Source organism: Cyrtonyx montezumae, unplaced genomic scaffold (genome assembly GCF_038088225.1).
Source record: "Cyrtonyx montezumae isolate F1298 unplaced genomic scaffold, pur_monq_1.0 scaffold_2, whole genome shotgun sequence".
NCBI lineage: Eukaryota > Metazoa > Chordata > Aves > Galliformes > Odontophoridae > Cyrtonyx > Cyrtonyx montezumae.
In genome coordinates, this window is record NW_027071936.1 from 44,071,367 (window position 1) to 44,092,916 (window position 21,550).

Below are 21,550 nucleotides of genomic sequence, written 5' to 3' on the forward strand. Positions count from 1 at the left end.
CTTTACAATTAATGCAAAATGGCATGTTGAATGTGGCAAAAGGTTTGCTAGTATCCATAAGTATCTACAGCATGTGTTCTTAGAGAGTAGCAAAATCTCTGTAGTTAAAAAGGGAACTGGAAAATTCTGTGTCCCAAATGTTGAGATACTGTGTTAGCGAATAATAAATGTTAATTTTTTTTTTTAGACTTTGAGTAAACATAAGAAATACATGCAAGTGTGTTGTTAAGTCATGACTCCTGGTTGGGAAAATACCTCTAGTGAAAGAGAGAGAGATAGTGTAAAATAAGGCTTTAACATTGAAAATCAAAAACAATGTTCATTTACAATGTATATCTTTAATTGAAAATGAAATTACTTTGTATTAAAGAGCTTATAAATTTAAATAGCATTTAGTTACAATTATGTCCAGTTTATTTCAGGGCATGCTTAATAGATTATCACGGAAGTGAAATTTTGCTCATAATATAGCTGTGCCCTACAAGGCTTGTCAAAGACTTTTTTTAAAAGATGTTTTTTAAGAGCATTCTGATCATGATTCATCATGTAATCTCTTAAGATTGTCTTTCAACATACATTTTGAAATACTAGAGTCAGGTCACATAATTACCACTGAGAATAATGTAGATTGTCCATTAATCTAATTAATATTTCTTTTAAAATACTACAGGAAAAAGTGTTGGGAAAATAGCAGTTTTTCTTTGTGTGAGCTGTGAATTTTAGGTTTCTCAATTAGAAACAGGTGTTAAGGTGAGTCACAAGGATTAGTCAGCTTTTGAACAGATAAAATGGCTTACTGATGTTTTGGCTTGCAGGTTTTTTTATTTACAAAGATTGGTAACTAATTGTTTTGGGAGATACTGTCAGTAATGATACTTAATTGGAATCTGTATTGAGTCACAGTGCTTCTAATATTAGTATAAACAAACAATTTTTACATCAAGCGAACCAAATTGTTCAGGAAAGCTGGAATGTTTCCTTAAGTTTTTGACTGCCTCTTAGTAGTTGGTATAGTTACATCCTGCTATGTAGAAAAAACCTGATTATATAGATAAATGCGTATGTAAAGATAAAACACTTGTAAGTTACTGAATAGTGATGCAACTCCTTGAAAAGAAACAGTTAAATAGCTGTCTTCTGTTCTTTAAGATTCCATTTTTTTTTCTCCAGATCAACCATAATGACTTTAGTTAAGCAAGTGAGATCCTGGATGTGGGATGGGGAAACACAAGTTCCAGTGTGTGCTTTGTGTGTAGCAAAGCCATATGGCACCAAGGATTTGCTGAATCTCTGTGGCAGTTGTAGATTCTGCACTAAGTACTGTTTTGTGCATCCTACAAGATGACAGAAAGGACTTCAGAACTAATGTTAAGAAAGGAGCTGTCAAGTCAAAAGAAGAGAACAAATGTGAAGTAGCTGAAAGAGGTGTAGAACTAAAGGAGCAAATGATCACTGAGAACAGCCTGTGGCAAAGGTTTTAAATAGAATATATATTTTATGCTAGAGTGCTTGCAGATACTTGAGTGTTACACTTCAAGTGGAACATGGCAATACAGTAAAACTTGGGTGGTTTGCCCAGTGCTTTTTTCCATCATAATTCTGTAAGCTTGATTATTCAGTCTTGCAAAAGAGAATTAGTTACACAAAGACTTGTTGAGTTACATATGTATGTACTCATACATCATCATGATTTCCATTTATATTTGCTTCCTGCCCAAAGTGATTCTTAGGGTATTCTCAACCATGGAAATCTTCCAGATATCATCAGAGAAATAATTAGTCCTTTTGAATAACCTGCCAATGAGCAACAATATCCCTTTGTCTGGGACAGCAAATCGAGAACACAATGAAGTATTCAGGGTCTGAAAACATATGTCTTAGTGCTAAATGAGGACATCGGCAAGCCACCTGAAATCCTTTGGGTATATTATTTTAAGACAAACAAGTCAGTTCTTTTTTGTGAGAGGTTTAGGGTATCTGGGAGATGATGCAACTACATTTGCGGATTTTAAGTTGCTTTATGATCACAGTGAACTGCTGCTTTCAAAGGTTACTGTTTCTCAGAGCTGGTGGCTCTCTGATTGGGATGTGGCCTAGTGTTCTGTGTTTATTAATGTGCTGAAAGAGGTGAAGAATAAGGCAATCTTATGATCATGATACATATTTAGTCAAGATTAAGTAGTTTTAGGAAACTCTGGAGTGACATAACATCCAACTTATTGACACAGCACTCAGTTAATCTAGATAGCTATCCTAAGATGCTTAATTCTGGCAGACTTCACCTACTTATTCAAACTGTTCTGAAATTTGTTTTGATTTTTTGGGAGGGCAACTGGGAAATATCTCTGCACTGTATACAGTGGTTGTTACTTTCTGTTGATGCTGATCTAACAGTCAAAAGGAAAGAAAACAAATGGTAGAGTGCATTAAAGCCTACAATGGAGAGGGAAGTATGGCAGAGCTTAAATGCTTGTACATTGTAGCTATTGCTAGGATGGGAGGAAGAAGGGAAGTCAGTAGTGGCCAGTGAGGGAGGAAGGCAAGGCACAGCTGCTTTTTAACAGTCCTGCAGGAAACAGGGCTCTGCTGCTGTCTGATTTTGGCTGACAGACTTATCCTGAGACCACTGTAATGTTTACGCTCATACCTGTAACTGTTGTGATGGATACTGCTGTTCCTCTAACTGCAGGGGGAAGGATTCTTACATGTGACCATCGAACCCAGAGCAGATAAGTTTGTGCTCATGGGAGATGAGCATATGCTGCTAGAAATAAGCCTGTCACATATGCTTTCAGTCTACTGCAAGGTTTAGTGCTCTTTGGGTCCAGAGCTTTACCCTGGAGGAGAAGTCAGCCAAGCAATATCCTGCTTTTCATCCCAAAGAGCTAGGGAGTAGCTGGCCTTCTCTTCTTTATTAACAATTTAAGGACTGGGTGACTTCTGAGATTAACTAACCAAAAACTGAGATTGAATTATTTTCGTGGTACTTGCTTTTCAAGAGTGTTACTGAAATGTTCTAAGAAGTACAAAAACATGTTGAGTTAATAAGAATAACATCTGGAAATTACACCAACATGTAGACGTAAGGGGCGTCATCTGTCCTACTAAATTGCTCTCACTTAGTTTGCAAAATATCCAATTCCCTTGGCTGTACTGTTGCTTCATGGATTCTGTGATCTTGCTACATTCCTCAGAAGTATCTGGCATTGGGTATGATTAGAGGCAAGCTACTGGGAGAGAGAGATCTGTATTCCTATGATTATGAACAAGGAAAACAATTTATCTGGAATTTTTCAGCTAGTCAGTGAATATAAGCATTCCAAGGTATTTTCCTATTCATCATAGTTCTGTCAAGTAAAAAATGGACCTTAGCAAAGTGCTTCAGCCAATGAAAGTCAGACTGTGTTCTTGCGTTAAACTGAACTAAGTTTAAAGCTATGTGCGTTTGGCGATTCCTGTAGTCTTGGAAAAGCATCCACTTATTTATTCAATTGGTCACAAAATGTACTTTACTCTTTACTTGTTTTTTGTCCCTATGGAGATAATTAACTAAGTGTTAGATGCAAAAACAAGGACTTTAAGTTTGGAAGAATATATTGATATTTTTGACCTTTGCTCTTTAGACACCTTGTTAATCCATAAATCTTTTTTTTTTAATAGCACTTTAGGATTCTGAATTTTAAGAATTTACTTCTACTGGTAAACCTATCTTGAAAAATAATTCATTTCTTGAAATGATGCCTGTATTACACTACATAGACTGCAGCGTTAATTTAAGATGGAAAAAAGTCATACTGTGGAATTGTCTTCACATCTACATATGTGGTTTGTCTAGTTAACTTTTTGTTTAACTTTTGAGGTTAAAGTGTTTCCATTTCACTCAAACTGCTCTCACTACTCAAATACAGACTTTAGTCAGATCCTAATCTTTTCCCATTAAATATGCTTGTGTCCTCAAAATTGTAACTTTTTCACCATTCCTTAAATATAAATGACTTTTATTGTTGTCTGGTCTGGTTATGTGGTAGACTTAGTACCGGTCTTATCACTGGCCGTGTTCTGTGTGCAATGTTTTTCAGAACTCGCTTCAGTTTACTTGCTTATTTTTTCAATTCTAATATGGCAACTTTGAAGATATCATAATCATTGGTTACCATCCTTTTCAAACTGCGTATTGCACTGTGACATGAAAACCAGGGCAGAATAGTTCATTTATGTATTGGTTCCTGTCTTGATCATGGTATGTTGCCAGAGGAACCCAACTCCTCATTTTCTTTATTATTCAAATTATTAAGTCTGTCTACATGGTTTTTTTTATCTGATTCCCTTTATGCTTTCTAAACAAGCTCAGTTTCTTTCCCTGTGTTTCTTAGTGCCTAATCCTACTCTTTCACGATTTCCTTCTTTTTTATTAGTCAAGTAAGCCAAATTAGCTCAAGTTAAGACTCAAAATCATAATTTCCTACATTTAACTTTTGAAGAGTAATATGAAGACACCACTCATATTACTAGCCTCACAGTCTTTACAAGTAAATCTAAAATCTCAGTGACTAATTAAAAAAGGAAATATTTTACATCTAGCAAGTGTTTGGATGACCATTTTTATTTGTCTTTGTTTTTTCTTTGTATCTTGGAATTTAATTTTCTTCATCAGGACACAAGTTGCCTCGGGATTGTAACAGTATTCTAGAAAGCTCCGTATGTATTACTGTGCTACTCTGGTTCTGTAATATTGCATTACCCTGTTAGATTTCTTTTTATAATTCCTTCTTCACTGTCACAACTAGATTCTATTCTATCCTTGCTACCTCTTCCATTTTGTCCACAGTTTTTCAAACTGCTGAAGTGCAAAGCTGCTTCAGCATGCTCACTTTCAGTGTTTCTTGGACAGAAAAGGCTCTTCAGTAGTGAGCCTGGTACCTAGCCCAATCCAGTCTTCCCTCTTGTAGCTTCGTTTTATTTCTTATGTTATTCTAGTGGTAAAGGTTACTTAGACATTATGGAATTCTCGGTGTTTGTGCAAGGGAGATTATCAGTGCTTCTAAATCCCTGGGAGAGGTTGAGGTCATAATTTTCTCTTCCCATGAGGAGGGAGTAAAAAATGAACAGCTGCTTTGCCAGTGTAAAGTAGCCCTCATGAGTGAAACCACTGTGCCCATACAAAGACTTGAACTCTGCATAGCTGCAGTACTGTGGAGCAGAGCATGACCATGACAGAGCACAAAGGGGAGTATCATGCAAGGCAAGATAATGCTGTTGCCACTCTTTCTGACAGTAGTTGCCATCTTCTGGCTGTGAATCTTTGGATTTGCTTTAGAAAAACAAAAGAACAATTGACACACGGTGATGTAATTGTCATCTATTTCCTTTTGAATTTATAGGATTGTCTGCTATGCTGTGAAACCAGAGGACTTGGAAGAGCAGAGAGGCTTTAAAAAATAAATCAAAGACTGATTGGGTTGGAATTAGATTCAACTTTATTGATGTTGTGCTGAAATCTCCCCCTGTGAGGAAGCAGCAGGGGAGGTGATGAGGATTTAGGCCCCAGGAATGCTCACTTATTTTTTGAGTACCACCAGTGACTGTTTTAAATTCCTTCTCTCATCTACTGAAGCAGTTGATTGCAATAGGCATATAACTGTCCAGGGAAATTTCTGTGCAGAAATTGGCTGGAGCTCTTGAACCACGGAGCTGAGTACTGCTGTGAATATTTTACATGTTACAGATGAGATGTTGGACTCTTCAATGCCATTAAGTTTTGTTAATGACTTATAAGGTCAGGGTTTTGCTTGTTTACTTATGTATTGGACTGGTGATACTCTGAGGGTGGGAAAGTTTTTCATTGTTGCTCTAAAATTGTGCTGATCCAGTGGTGTCTGAATTCACTTTCATGAGGGGACAATATAGAATAACATTATTAAAATAAGAAATCAGACTCAAAAGATCCCGTTTTACTCTTTTGTATGAGGAAACTTCATGTTTTCCCAATTGAAGCAAGCTATCATTTTTTGAATCTGCTACCATCTATTATGGCTGCTAAAGGTAATAATGCAGTCATTATCAAAGGTATGTTGCAAGGCACCATGGGCTGACATTTTCAAATCACCATGTAAATCTGCCTGACACAGCTTTACAAGAAATAAAACATGTCTGCAAGCTCTGATGTTTAGTCTAAAAACACACATGGCTGTGGTTGCTGTTTTAGTCTATGCAGACTAACTGTAGAAGCCTTTTGTCAGCTCTCAGGCCTACTGAGCGGTGTCAGCTTGATTTGTGTCTTAATTTGCTGACTTTTTGGTTTGACGCTCTCAGTTAAAATTCACATAAATACCTTGTGTTTTTGTTTTATTTAGCAGCTTTCCTTAATCTATATGATCTTTAAAAGGCTGCCAGTGATATCACTGGAGCTAAGAGAAAGCAATTTTGACACTGATTCACTGATGTAGTCTTTTTTTTTTTCCACTGTTTATATGATGCTGAAAAGGAGGCAGATGAAAAGTTTTGTAAACTGATGACATAACCAAATGCAGAGAAGAAACACTGTGTTAGTCTTGCAAGATCTTTCCTTTATGGAAAAATACCACATAAAATGATGAGACAAGTGTAGGCCACAGAACACTTAGCATCAGTTCAGCCTAGAGCCTTCCTGGCACTGAAGCTTGTTCTGTTAACAGATTCTCCTTGCTCCGTCTCACTTGCCTCTGCTCTTTAGGTCTGCTTTGTTTGACAGTGACTTTTTACTGGCATTGGCTGCAAGAAACCATGAAGCAACTCAGGACTAGTCTACAGTCCAGACTTGCAATTAGAATGGTGCTTTAACGCCATTTTTCCTTTTGTGTTGAAGGCACTTATGATTGCCTGTGGTACCTTTCCTTATGAGACACTGCAGACTTTCCTCTCAGAATCTTAAGTGAGAGGATAGCCCTTTATTCTTGGAGCAGGCATGATGTCATTTCTAATACAAAATACAAGTTGAGCTATTTGTATTATGTTTTAATGTTTGATGGAAATCTGTTAATCCTATATTGTTTGTGTGGCCAGAATGATTCCCTTTGTGTCCTACTAGTAAGGAGAGGTCCACCAGCCAGTTCAGGGATATATAGATGGTGTTTATTTTTGAGGGTGAAATTAAGGTGCTTTATTTTGTTGGTTTTTTTTTGAAGACTGACTAATTGTCCTTGGACTTCTGATAAAAAATAGAAATTTTGTTGAAATATCAGTTATTTAGAAGTGGTCATCAGGTCACTGCGCTTGCTTAAATGAGTCTCCTTATCTTTTTGAAAACAAAGACGAGCATTATATCTGTTGTGTATTTTAAATGCCTACTGTACCATGTATCTTAAGCCATAATTAATGCATGAAGCATCTGACTTGATTCTGCTCCCTAAAGCTCCTGGCTCCAACAAAGCTAGGATCTTGTCTATAGTATAGAAAGATTTTTAGTTCTTTACAACTGATGAAAACAGGTTTTTTTTAAGTGATAGTTTACGTGTGTTGCTATCAGTAGATGTCACCACTAAATGCTATGTCCTGTTTCTCTTTCCACAGGTAGAGTCACCCCAGAACAGCTCAGCTCCTACGTACAGCTTTTCAAAAATAATTTCAAAGCTTTGGAGAATCACTGTGGTCTTCTACAGCTCGTGCTGGCTGCAGTCCAGACTTTGAAACACCCTTGGATTTCCAAATGGGACAACTTCCTAGCCTTTGAGAGATTACTTCTGCAGGTATGTACTGCATTATTTTTTTTAATTTGTACTTAAGTAAAAATGTTTTATACATATTTTAAGATTACTATTGAATTTTGTAGCTTGCATTTCTTAATGGAGCTGTTTTTTATTGTTAAAATAGAAAAGGAATGGGAACATACATAATTATCTTTTATAATTTTGTCTGAGTAATTTCAGAAATGAAAAGATAAGCCAGAAAGGTAAAACATGAATAATCCACATTGGATGATTGTTCTATGTGTGTATGAAATATCTAATGCTAGAAGTTTTATCACAATAGGATTACTATTACTACCATTCTGAAGACAGATTTGAGGCAATGGGCTGCATCAAATGCAGTGAAGACTTCGTTGCTCATTGCTATTGTGAGTGTAAGGCTTCTTTGATTTACCAAGCAGATGAAGATGTAATAGGAAAATCCTTGCAAGAGAGATTGAAGTTTATTTTGCTAAAAAAACATCTGCCCTCTGCTTTTCCCACAGCCATCTTTTTAAGGCATTCTGTTGCTAGCTACAGTATTGTTGACATATCATTTTGTATCACATGTGGATTTTTTTTCCAAGAACTATTTTTTGCTGAAATCAGAAGCTGAACACTTTCCTCCCTGTGCTATTTCTTCTGCATTTATGTTGGTTTTAGAGGAACCATTTTCTGAAATCTTAGGAGAAGATAAATCCTCATGAGGTATATTCTAATGAAGTTGGAATCAGCCTTAAGTGAAATATATAGTTTGGAGTTCAACAAAAAATATTTATTTGGTATAAATTTACTGCCTTTTACTTGATATTTAAAACAAACTAACAACTCAACCTTCCACATGATCTCTGGCAGAAGGATATAATCCCTGGTTCATTTAGAAGTGCCAGCCTGTGCTTTATAGCCTTATAGTCGATGAACGTTTGTAGCATTAAGCAGGGAGGGAGGCAAAACGTGCTCAACTTTGAATAGCAAGCTGTTGTCTACCTTAATAACAGAAACAAAAGCATTTTATAAAAAAGAACAAAAAACAAGGAAGACCCCAAACAAACAAAAGCCAACAAACCACAGCTAGTCGTTTGCTAGGACCGAAATATTTTTGAGTAGCGTATGCAATGTTGTATAGTTAAGAATCAAAACATACTGGGTAAAAGAAAACATTGTAACCATACTGTGTTCCTTCTGGATGGTAGAGTATGGGACATCACAGCCCATAGTCCCTTTCTATCTCTTGCAGTGAATCATGTTTCATAGTTCTCAGAAGTTGGATAAGTTCCATCTTAAAACCAAAGAATCAAAATAAAGCTGCAGCTCAGCATTGTTTTCACAACAGCAGACAACTGCCTATAGAATAAATAAATAAAAATTAAAACATGTCTTAAATCATCAGGGAGTGGAAGAACAGAGGTAAGAAAGAACCCAACTCTGTATTTCACAAAAGAAGAAATGTGTAACAAGCACTCTCATAATCATACACAGCTTTGGATTATACCCCATGCCTTCCACACATCATATTAAGGCAAAATATGTTAGCCAAAGCAAACTTTCTCAGCTAACATAATTGTTGCTTAGGACATACTCATTTTCAGTAGTTCAAACAGCAATTACTTTGAAGTATGCAATCTGTACAGCATGATCTGTTTTTAAGCATGTGGCCTGTCTCTGATCTGTTAACAGGCTCTTGTAGGAAGAACAGAATACTGAGAGACCCAGAAGATTGCAGATAAATTTTTATTTAAAAAAACAAACTGTAGCATTAGGTTGTGAATGGTTGGCATGTAGCACTGTGCTCTAAATTTGGTGCTATGGTAGTGTATTCCAACAGGACTGCTGCAAAATTCTTTAGTGGAATTGTTACATCTCAGATGTTATAAAATAATAAACCTTAAAAGAATCCTCAATATGAAGAAGTGGTACTACTTCCATGTTGAAACTGTTGCTATCCTATATTGGAACTGCATAGAAGACATGAGAAATCTACTGGGAAAAATATTAAACTTCAGGCAACATAGGGATTCTATATTATTCCCTTATGGATGCATGCTGGACTTCAGGTGATGCCAAAGATAACCCATTTTAAATATCCGGGGTTAGGATTCTCAGATTCCCCAGAAAAATAGATCTTTGTGTTTTTAGAATTTCTCTCATTACTGAACCTCTCTGATTGGCCTCCTGATTCTTTAAGGAAAACCACACTGGTGACATTAATGCTTTAAGCTCTACACCGAATAACCTCTTCCTTTTTTCTTCTCCTCTGAACACCTCGTTTATTATTACTTTCTGTGAACACTGCAGGTGTTCAGCTCAAAAAATGGCATGGTAGAGGCAGAAAGCAGCCCACTTCAAGTATTTTATCATAATTAAGATCTGTAACTACAGTTTCAGACCTATGATGTCTTACAGATCTTCAGCAAGAAAGTTTGGTTTTGACTAGAAATCCACTGGAATTCAGTGTATATGCTTACTTGCTACAGGTTTGTTTTTTCCTTAAATGGAATGAGTGAATGGTCTGAGAGTGAAGTTGGATTTAAATGGGATTATGGCCTTGATCTCATGGGAAAGTGATTCCTGTGCTGAGTTAACAGAAATGCATCAGGATGTCCCATCTTGTCTGGCATTAGTTTTCACTGTTCTGCTGCTCTGTCTCTGCACTTGATGGAGCTTTTACTACCAAGAAGTTTTATATGTACTGTGAATTAAAACAGTATGCTCTTTTTTATCAAGAGGGTCTCCTACCTCATAGTATTTTCCTTCTCTTGAGGTTTTCTTTCATTTTCTTTTTCCTAATTCTAGTCATCTGTGAGGCTGCTAGGTGGAAATAGAATACAAAAACTCTACTGTGCTTCCCCCCCAGTGCTTCCCATGTGTGGGGTAAATAACTCCCAAGAATGGTACTCTACAAAGAAATAGTATAGGTGATGGTATATTTTAAGTAGTCCTATATAAACAGCACACAAATAATACAAAAGAGAAGATGGCTCACCTTTAGGGATGACAAGGCTCGCAGGGGGACTCCACGTAGGAGGAATCTCTGAGAAGAGATCCTTCCCTGGTGGTGGTCAGCCCTTAAATGGGGTTTGGGAGAGGTGGAGCCAGGCTCCACCCCTTCCACTCACACAGGTATATCACCTTCACCTGTGCCCCCATGGCTGACTCGGTGCTCACCTCAGGTGACCAATCAGTGGTTCAGGCCGTGATTCAGCAGTTCCCATACACTATGTCACTACCTTGTTTTCCTTCAAGTGAGGATTTAAAGTTTAAGGAGGGTAATAGAAAGTAAGAGTGTTGTCATTCCCCACTTTTCAGCTCCCTTCAGCATTATCTCCTCCTATTCTCAAAACTGGGACATTCATGGAGGTTTATTAAGCAGAAGAAACCCATGAAATACAAAAACACAAGAACAACAACTCTTTTTGGAATCTAAACAGAATGTGGGACTGTAAGAGTAAAAATGTTTTTGCTGTTTCTTATTTTTAGCATGTACTGCTTGTAGATGCACTAAGCAGGAATTTCCACCTCCACATTGGGTATATAAGTACCCAGCAGCAGCAGCCAGTGTAAATGATGTGCCTTGTGGGAAGTGCAGTTGTTTTGTAAAGGAAATTGCTCTGAAGTTCCCCGCATGGGGATACTGCCTTTTAGAACTGGCTGCACCCCTCTGGAATAAACTTGCTGTCAAATTTTAAGAGTACAGAGCTTCTCATACTGAGTATTCATGAATAGCCCCATCCATTCAGTTCCCAAGATCAGGGATTATTCAGTGCAGGAAGTCTGTCAGACAGTTTCTAGAATGACATTTGAAGTACTTGAAATGTATTTTCCCCCAAAGAAAATACACTTCTATAAGCAGTGTGAAATTTTACTACTGTACTCTGCAGTGAGATAGGGAGAATTTAGTTTGATTTCAAATTTTTATAGGTTGCCATGAGCAAAGAAATTCTGTCATGATGAAAATTTTCCTCTTAGTACCATTATTTCTCTGTGGCAGCAAATTCTGCTAATAGTTTTGTCAGCTGGCACTGCATGGTAGCTGAAGAGCTTTTATGTCTTGTCCTAAGTAACTGCGTGCTGCACATTTTAAATACAAACTTTCTATTAAACTGAGTAGATTTAAACTACTAGCTCTTGTGTGTGTTGTTTGGATCCCATAATAGAAAGCTCTAGAGTAAACGCCTGTTTATTGATTTCTTTCTGTAATATGTAATGCAAATATACCAGAACTTGCATGGGAACTGCTGAATCACGGCCTGAACCACTGATTGGTCACCTAAGGTGAGCACCCAGTCAGCCATGGGGGCACAGGTGAAGGTGATATACCTGTGTGATTGGAGGGGGTGGAGCCTGGCTCCACCTCTCCCAAACCCCATTTAAGGGCTGACCACCACCAGGGAAGGATCTTTTCTTGGAGATTCCTCCCATGTGGAGTCCCCTGTGAGCCTTGACATCTTGAAGGTGATCCATCTTCTGTCTTCACTTTTGTATTATTTGTATCTTATCTATATAGAACTACTTAAAATATACTATCATCTATACTATTTTGTTGTGAAGTACCATCCTTGGGAGTTATTTACCTCACAGAACTATTGTGTTAAAATAAATGTATTGTTCAAAGTAAGGCATCTTTTTATTTTTCATTATATTGATGGAGAGAGCATTGTTGCTTCTTAAGGTTTTGTGCGGCCAATTTTGTACGTGCTGACTGACATTTCACAGTTAACTGGGAATTAGACAGCTTCAGCACTGAAAAACACAGAAACTTCCAAAACAGTTCAGTTTCATTCCATAGATGAAAAACTACAGTGTAAACTGGGGACTATATTGCTCTCATTGGCACTAGCTAATTTTATTATTTGTATCTAGCTAAAATCCTCTTTACTTTCACTTTCCATGATTGTTTAACTTATCAGACTTAAAGCCTTTTGAATTAGGACCAAGTCTTCTCCAGACTTTTCAGTCCTTTCAGGTCATGTACTTTCTAGCTGTGACACCAGGAATGTCAGCAGGGAGTTTTGAAATTCTTTTTTTGACTACACTTACTCATTTGACACGAAGATGTCTGCAACTATCTTTCTTATAATGTCCTATTTCTCTTCGATTAGAGCTTGTGTTCAGCCTACCTGGCTCAATAGTTTGTTACTTCTGTTCTTACAGTCTGGGTCAAGAGCACTGATGGTTTAAAAAAAACAGATACAGTGATGTGTTGTCACTTAGGAAACAATGATTGCAAGCTAAGCTTTCTCATATCTCTACATCAAATTCATTCTTATGTATGAATTCAATATAGAATGTGGAATATCTACCAAAGATATTACCTTCTACAGTTAATTGTTTTTAATAGGAGAATTGCTAACTTTTTAAAAACTTTACAGTTCCTTTTCTGTTTGTTTTTTTTTTTTTACTGCCGTCATATTGCAGGAAAAAGAGCATTGTAAAATTTTTGGAAAGGATATCTGGAGTTTTTACTGGCATCTAGTATTAATGTAAGTAGGACAAATTCTATAATAGTGGAAGCTGGATATACATGCTTGCATGGAGAGCTCCTAGAGATGCACTGTCACACTATTTTCATGTTTAAATTTTTAAATGTAATTAGATGCATTTTATTGTTGTTCAATATGTTCTTTTTGGTATTGTAAAATTTGTGAGAAGACTTTTTATGTGCCTGTAGCGAGATGAGAAACAGAAAATATAGGCTTGTTTTTAGGAGAAACATAAATTTCATCCCAGATGGTCATTCCAGTGTTTTATTTTTCTGTTGGCTTAGAGTGGTTATGAGGTTAATAAAATTACATCTTTTCTTCTATGAATATTAGAACAAGCTCAGGCAGGAGAAGTGGAAAAAAACTGCTATATAGATGAGTATGTCAGATTGCCATTAGTGTTCCAGTAGCAAGATGTAATAGCTTGGGTGTTGATAATCTTTCTATCCTGTGCCATGATTTTTTTTTTTACTATCCTTTACGAATGCAGGTTAGCCATCATGTGTTATTTAATCAAAGATGGAATTACTATTTAGTTGCACTTCATGATATTTCACAATATAAGTATTATTCATAAATGCATGCCTGCACGGGAGATAGTGCTAAGTGGTTTGGAAGCTGTAAGGCACCATCTTGCAGATTTTCTCTGTCCAGAATTCACTGTATGTTTAAGGCCTATAGACTTTTCTAGACAGTGGTATATTGACTCTAAATTGAGATAGAAGCATAAGCTTCAGAGCTGTCAAAGCAAGCAGCTTGATGCAGAGCAGAGAGGAAACAGAAAAGCTTTTCAATTAATTGTTCTTGCTCTGGAAAAATAATTCATAGCTCAGTTGTAGTGTGAGCTTCATGTTTAGATTATGATCAGTGGCATTGTTATTACTTATATTGCTTTAATCAACGTGCAATTTATAATTATGTATCTCAATTCAGTAAATTCTTTCTGGTGGCCTACAATGTTGGTCAGCAAATCTTTTTGGAAGAGATATTTAACAGCATTTGAAAAGAAAATCATTAATTGTCATTAACTCTGTTAATGTAATTAGCGATATTATTTAGAGAGAAAAAAAACACCTTTAAGTTAGGCTCAGTCACTTTTTAACATAAAGCTACTTACGGAATGAATTGCCTTAGTGGGAGTCTTGCATAGTGCCGTGTTGATAGCAAAGGTCATCCTCTGGAATTTGGTACTTTTTATGTTGAGATTGCAGTTTGGACACTGACACCAATTCTGTCTTAGACAGCTAGAGGATCAAGTACGATTTGTTGATGACTTCTGAAAATAGTTCCACAGCAAACACCTGCTTAAGCCTCCAAATTATTTACAGTAAGTTCTTAAGGTTTGTTAGGCTGAGTCCATTTAAACTGGAGGAGGGTCAACTATGGACCATTTTCGAGGCTTGGCATGCCAGATTTAAGACATTTCATTTAGTTTTGCTCAGGAAGATATATTTGTATTCTAATATGTATATTTATACATACGTTACACATAGTACAACATAATTTATATAACGTTCTCCTAGTCCCAACTATTTTTCTGCAAGTAGAATGTTCTTGTCAGACTACTTTGCAAACAAAATAAAATACAGGTAGTAGTTGTGTTAACATTATTTTAACATTGAATAAATCATTCTAGAGTAAACAACAGTTATGTCTACTGGCACTGTTAATTAATCTATCATATGAAAACTGTTCTAAGTTTTTCAAAGCTTGGCTGACAAGGGGTTAAAATATCTTAAGTGGGGTTACCATATCAGGAGAGAGCTAATTATATCCTTTTTTAATTCTTGTCAGAGAAATGTGTTTGTATTTGGTCTGAAAAATTGCGAAGTCTTGCAATTGTGGCTCTCATTTAAAAAAAAAAAAAAACCAAAAACTCCTTTCCTCATCTTCTGAAAGAGCAAATATTTTGTATCTAGATAAGAGTCATGTGAAGTCTCTGAAATGAGCTTTTAATTAAAAAAAATGGCTTTCTTAAGTGAACAAATATGCACATCAGTAAAATTTAAAAAGTGTATTTGGGAGGAGATGCTAAACATAAAAGGGAACTGTTAAATTAACATTCTGTGTACAAAGTACAAAATACTTGCTATAAAATAATGTAATGGGAGCTGGCTCATGGGGAAGCAACAACAGAAACAGGAACTACTACCCCTTTCATGTGCATGCACACATAAACAGAATTTTGTTAGGAATTTAAACAATTCAGGTTTTTTTTCTTGCCAGTTTTCTTTTGAGATGCATTTTAATCTTATACCTGTAGGTACCTTTAGGCTATGCTCTAGAGATGCAGGATGATTCTGCTCAGCTTGGTGCCAACATTTGACACTAGAAACAGCCACAGCTTTTCTTGTTACTTGCCATTCTTTTTCTCCCATAATTTTTCTTCTGAAAATGTAACTGTTTACTTGCTGTAAATAATGACATTAATCTGGCCAAAAAGTGGATGCACTCAGTCCCTGTCAGTGTACCTGGAAGAGTCGCAGAGAGGCAGATTAGCAACATGTTGAAAGAATTACTATGTACTGTTACTCAGTTGTGCTCCAGGAGGCAAAGTTTTTGCGGTGTATTCACTGTAAGACCTTGCTCTGCCATTTTGTTAATTATGGCACCCATGTTTTTAGGGGAAAAACAACAACAAAAACCCTTTTCTTTTCACTCAGCTTATTATAGACCAGGAAAGTGTTTTTTTTTTTTTTTTGAAGAGCATATGTTGGTTTCTTAGCTAAGAATCTTAACTGGATTTGGCCCCTACTGTTGGTTCAGAGCAGAACAGTGTTTACCTTTGGATTTTGTCTGCTCTCCTTGATTGTATTTTAGATCTCAAGAAAGTAAGCACTGCTTACTTTTTCAGTCCAGGTAAAATCAACACCTTAGGTGCAAAGCATCCTGTGGTTAGACTTTTACTCATAGGCTCTGCTTATCATTGTGGTCATTATCTCAAAGGCAGTAACAGTCTATCAAGTCTCTTACCTGCAAAGTAGCTTGATAATGCCAGCACCAGATTTCTTTGGGTTTGAGTGTGATTGTTAGCTTGGTTTTTCTTTTTTTTTAACACGATCATTTCCTATGGACTGTCAGGGAGAAAGTGAAGAAACAATGCAACTAAAAATGAGTGAAAACTTTACAGTGGGCAGTATCCAAGATTAACAGTGGAACTGCCATGTCACGTTCCCCCTGAGTTTCCACACTGAGTTGCATATTTTCCCTTCCACTGGCATACATGCTTCCTTGGATCGCAGACATCTCTGGACACATACCCGTGCAATAGGCTGCTTTTCCCACAGTCTGGGTTGACTGGGTACAATTCAGCTCCAGTCTGGAAAGCAAGCAGTGCGTTCAGTACAGTGTGGATTCTCAGGTGTAAGTTTTACCTCTTTGTTTGTCTTGTGTCCCGTAGAATATGCTGAGATTTCTTACTCAGCAAAAAAAATAAATAAAATTTGGTGAGGCTTGGTATGCCTGTGCAAGCATGTTATGACTGCTGCCTTCAAATCTTGGCTCTTACACCATCTGCATCATCTGTTCTTGCTCAGGAAGCTGTTCCCTTGCTGAAGGCACAGTTGTGCTCAGACTCTCTGAAGTTATTTTTTTTTTTTACCTAATGTCATTATTTTTCACTTGGAAGGAAAGCATATTGTTAATTTGATTTAGCTCACTTGATGAGAAATAAAAGACAAGTAGTAGTTTTCTGAGTTATCAGGTCAGCAAAGAATCAACTGGCCTGGGACTTAACTATTTTTACTAATCGAAGAGTACATCTTTTACATGGTTCTAATTCACTGCAGGTTAATCTTCACTTGCAAACTACTGCTTTGTTCTTGGCCATATTTTCAAAGTCCAGATCCCTACCCCCAAAGGAAGGACTACAAATAGAGCTGTGCAACCAGCTGGGTTGGGTCCAGTCCAGCTGTGGAGCTAAGGTAGATTTTTATTCATTCTAAACTATGATACCATTGTGTGTAGAAGTAGAGAATTGCTTGATAGTTCATTTGCTCAGTTTCAGAAAAGAAGTCTGGCTCAGGTCTCTCTGTTTCTGTTAGAAAAGCAGGTCTGATTTTGGAGGTGCTGTGCTGACTCGGTCAACAAAATCTAGGTGGAATTTCATCTGTGCAGAAGGTCACGGTGAATCATTTTAAAAATCAATTTGGCCTTTTCAGAGATCTGCCTGCACAGCATCGATTGCTTTCTGTTCTCTTGGAGATGATGGGGTTATATTTGGTTAAATAAAATACTAGCATGACTCTTTCCTCTTGGAGAGGTGCAAAATACTGGGATTTAATCAAAGTGATTCTTGCTATCTCTGATTTCCCGCATCTGTATGTAACAAATGAGTGTTCAGAAACGAGTAGGTATTTCCCACATGTTCCTGAGGTTTCTTGGAAACTTTATTTTAGTGGTTTCATTTTCTCGGATTTTTTCCAGTTCATACCTCTTCAAGTTATGTTCTGTTATTATGGAAATTCCTGTAGGGACTTGATCTTAAGGATATAACTCTTTGAGAGCCTACCTATTTCATCCCTTGGCACTGTCTTCAGGTTCAAAAGCATGAGAAGGGCCTGGCAGAAGTGTATTTATGTTGAAAGCTGCCTCCTAGCCATGACATTTCTAGGTTGGTACAGAGCAGACAATACATGCTGATGTAACAAGACTGCTTCCTTCTCCTTTGTCACCATTGCCTCCAAAAAGCAGAAGAAAATGTTTACTTTCTCTCTAGAAGTGACCTGCATTTGCCTGGTCTGAAGTTTTTTTGGCATTGTTTTCTCTGTGGTTGCTCTTTCGTGTGGTAGTGCTTTGTTCATAAAAAATGCAGTAGACACAGGAGAAAAAAAAACATCTTATTGAGTGTGTTTCTTCCATCCCATACTGTTTGCCCTTGTGCATATCTAAAATGAATCAAATATGGTTTTGCAAGTGTTCTGCTAATGTGCAGTAGTCATGTTACCTGCAGTACGTTCTAATGAAGTTCAACAGCCCATTTGTGCAACTGTGTCTAGTAAGGCACAAATGCAGTTAACTATTTACATCCTCCCACTCTGGAATACAGAAATACTTCATATTCACAAAGATGATTCACTATAGAAATTTAACTTAGGCTGTTAATGGGAAGTATTTCATAATTTCGTAACAGGTTGAAACATGGTTGGAATTGCAGTAGATAAGTGGCTTAGTCTGTAAACCATTGTCATTCAGCAGAGCTGAAGAACAAAATGTAGGTAATGGATAAGTACCAGTCTGGACCTGTGCCTGTGGAAGGAAGAAATTCAAAATCTTGAATTTTGAAATCACAGAATTGTAGGGGTTGGAGGGGACCTCTAGAGATCATCTAGTCCAACCCCCCTGCCAATGCAGAATGGAATAGAAGAGAAGGTAATATGCTGGAGATGAGATACCAAATGTGACTTATTTCTGTCCATCAGTTTCTCTTCTGGTATTTCTTTCCTATCAGATATGCTTCAATGTTCCATCTGACTAACCCTCACTCTGTAACGTTGCCTTTCTTTAATGCAGCAGAATCACTGTTTTCTGATAAAAGAAGGAATATATATTTTTATTTTAATGTCTCTGAATTTCTTAATGCAGTATTATTCTGCCGCAGACAAACAGATAACGCAGTAAAATTTGGGATAGTGTATTAGATGAGGTTATCAAATGCTGTAGCTATTAAATGTCTCTGCTGAGTATTTTTTTTTTTTACTTTCCAATAGGAACAGAGCATGATTAAAATAAATGTTCTCCACAGGAGACCGGTGGTGGTCTTCAAACTGCTGGTTTACTCAGACACTTTAGAAATGGTTGTGGCATTATGGTCATCAGACTTTCTGCCTTGATTTGTATTATTTCTCTTCTTTTAAAACATAGATATAAAACATTATTAACTCTTATTTGTCTATTTGCATAATAATAATATTTTTAACATACTGATTTTTTGGTACCATGAAACTCTAAAGTTTGCTATTTTTAATGAACAGTAGTCTTGACTGGTTGCAAATATGACTGTGAATGTGGTTCATAATAATACATGTAGTGTGAGTTAAAAACTCTTCAAGCCTTCTCACGTTTATAATTCATCCTATCTCTCATCTCCGTAGGTTTTTCTTCAGTCTGTAGATGGATTTTCTGCTCAGGATGTTTCTTTATTTTATTTTTATTTTTTTAATTAGTCACATAACACTCAGACACCTTTTATTCCACAATAGTTCTAAAGAGCCCTAAAGCAACTCGGGTAGCACCTTCTCTATATCTTCTTATCTACTGTTGCTCTAAACTTGTCCTGGTGAGAGGTTGGATTTTGCCGAAGTTATTGGAAAACTGACGATGCTTCTCCACTGTACACTAGAAAAAAGACTGAGAATCTGACAGTGGTAGGAGGGAAGTAGTCCACTACATCTTTTTACTGCTTCTAACACGGATGGTAGATTCAAGAAGTAAACTGCTGTTGCTTCAAGGGAGTATCAGTCTCCAATACAGGCATTGCGTGCACTGCACAGCGTGCATATGGTTTGAGTTCTATCTGCTTGTATGCTGCAGGGAAGAGGTTGGCACATGTGCCTGAAGTATCTCCAACATTTAATTAGTACTGTTCTGAATGCATCTGTGGCAACAAATGTGCACATCCTGAAACCACTGTATGGTTCAGGGGATGTAGCAGCTGAGAGGTATACGAGCAAAATATTGCTCATGCACCTCAATATTTTGCTTTGTATTCTGATTTTGTACAACTTTAGCAGTTGTGCTGATGAAACTTCCCTGTTTGAGTTCAGCTTGTGTAAGGTTATCAGCTCAATTTCCAAATGGATTTGGAACTGCAATTGAATGGATGTCTCTGTGAAACTGTATACTAGCATATCACTGTGTGTGTTTTATACATAGCCTGAGCAAGGTCTGTTACAAGTGATCCCTGCTGGAAATTGAATGCTTTGTGTAGTATATTATAGGTGTACTTAGAGAAGTGATGATGAACATGGAGCAGAGTGCCTTTTCCCAAGCTGTTTTCATTCTGTAAGTTAGAGGGAACACGCTTCAAGATATGGTAACGCAGTCTTGATAGGTAATAGTTACCTTGTCCTTTTCCTGCATGTGCAGTTCATAGGTATTTTATATTCATAAGGTATGTGGAGGCAGAGGATACCCTTAAAAGCATTTAACTCTAATACTTTCAGTAAGTAGTGGCATAGGAACTGAATTTCATATATAAAAAAAATACAAGCTAGACTGCTGCCTCACAGAGGGTGTAATGTATTTCTCACAGAAAGGCTCTTGAACAACAGTGAAGACAGCAGCCCATGATTCCCAGGTGACCCGTTTTTCTGACCTGAAAAACTAAAAATAATTTGCATATCTTTGTTTTTCAAACATTTACATGTCATCTTGGTGTGATTACTGGCACATGTTGTATTGATTAAACTTTACTGTCGCACTAGTCTCTCCTGTTCAAGGGCCACATGTGCTTCACATCTGGTGAACATTCAAGGGCCTTTTGAAAAACATCCTCACATTTTTGTTCTTGAAAATGCTTATGGCAAGTATCACGCTCTTACTTCAAGTCTTGGTTGCAAACAGGATGCTCTAGTCTGTGCCTACTGTCCAGTTACAAAACCACCACAGATAACGTTTCCTGTTAACCAGAGTGAATGAAGGCTTGATTATTGGTCCTGGTTTCTTGCACAAGAATGACCATGTGTCTTTGCTGTATTGAAATCACAGCACATTGTGCTGCATGTATATGTTTTAATGGCTACTCTCATTAGACTAGGAGATGTGGGGAAAAAACATCTTTATTATTGTGCTAAAATATCATCTTGCTTCTGAGGAGAATATGCCTTAAAAACTGCTAGCATAGTATTCATTATCAAAATTTTCGTGCTACTTAAAACTCCTTGTAAGAAGTTGAATGTTTCCCTGCAACTCTGTTGGTCCTATTCTGGTGTTGTACATTGCTTAATGCATTTTATATTGTGACTGCAGGACTGCTTACTACATTTCATCACAGTGATGTTGCATTTAGCATGAACACAAATAGGGAATACGCCATCTGTTTAGAATACGCAGTTCTACATATCAAATCAGTTGTGTGCAGAAGAGGTTGCAATCTGTTTTTCACACGTTATCTCTATCCTACATAATAAATAAAACTTATGATTAGCATCTCCTTACATTTCACCTTTAGGTGCATGTAAAATAAAATCTCATTTGGAAGCACCTAAAGTGAAACTCAAGCCTGAAACATGTTTAGTTGGGCTTAGAATGAAGAAGAAAATATTCTTCTGACTCAATAATGAACTTCATTTCTCTTCTGGGACTTGACTTTTGACATAGAGAGAAGACCAGAATAAAAACCAGAATGAGTGAGGGCCCTGTCTTAAA

At 37.0% G+C, this 21,550-nt stretch overlaps 1 protein-coding gene across 1 annotated transcript in view; it reads left to right on the forward strand.

Annotated features, from left to right (window-relative positions):
- Positions 1-21,550, forward strand: part of SCFD2 (sec1 family domain containing 2) — a 170,348-nt gene that overhangs the window by 31,528 nt on the left and 117,270 nt on the right. The window contains exon 4 of the mRNA XM_065737025.1: positions 7,549-7,724. Within this exon, the coding sequence (XP_065593097.1) occupies positions 7,549-7,724 (176 nt within the window). The remainder of the gene's footprint in view (positions 1-7,548; positions 7,725-21,550) is intronic.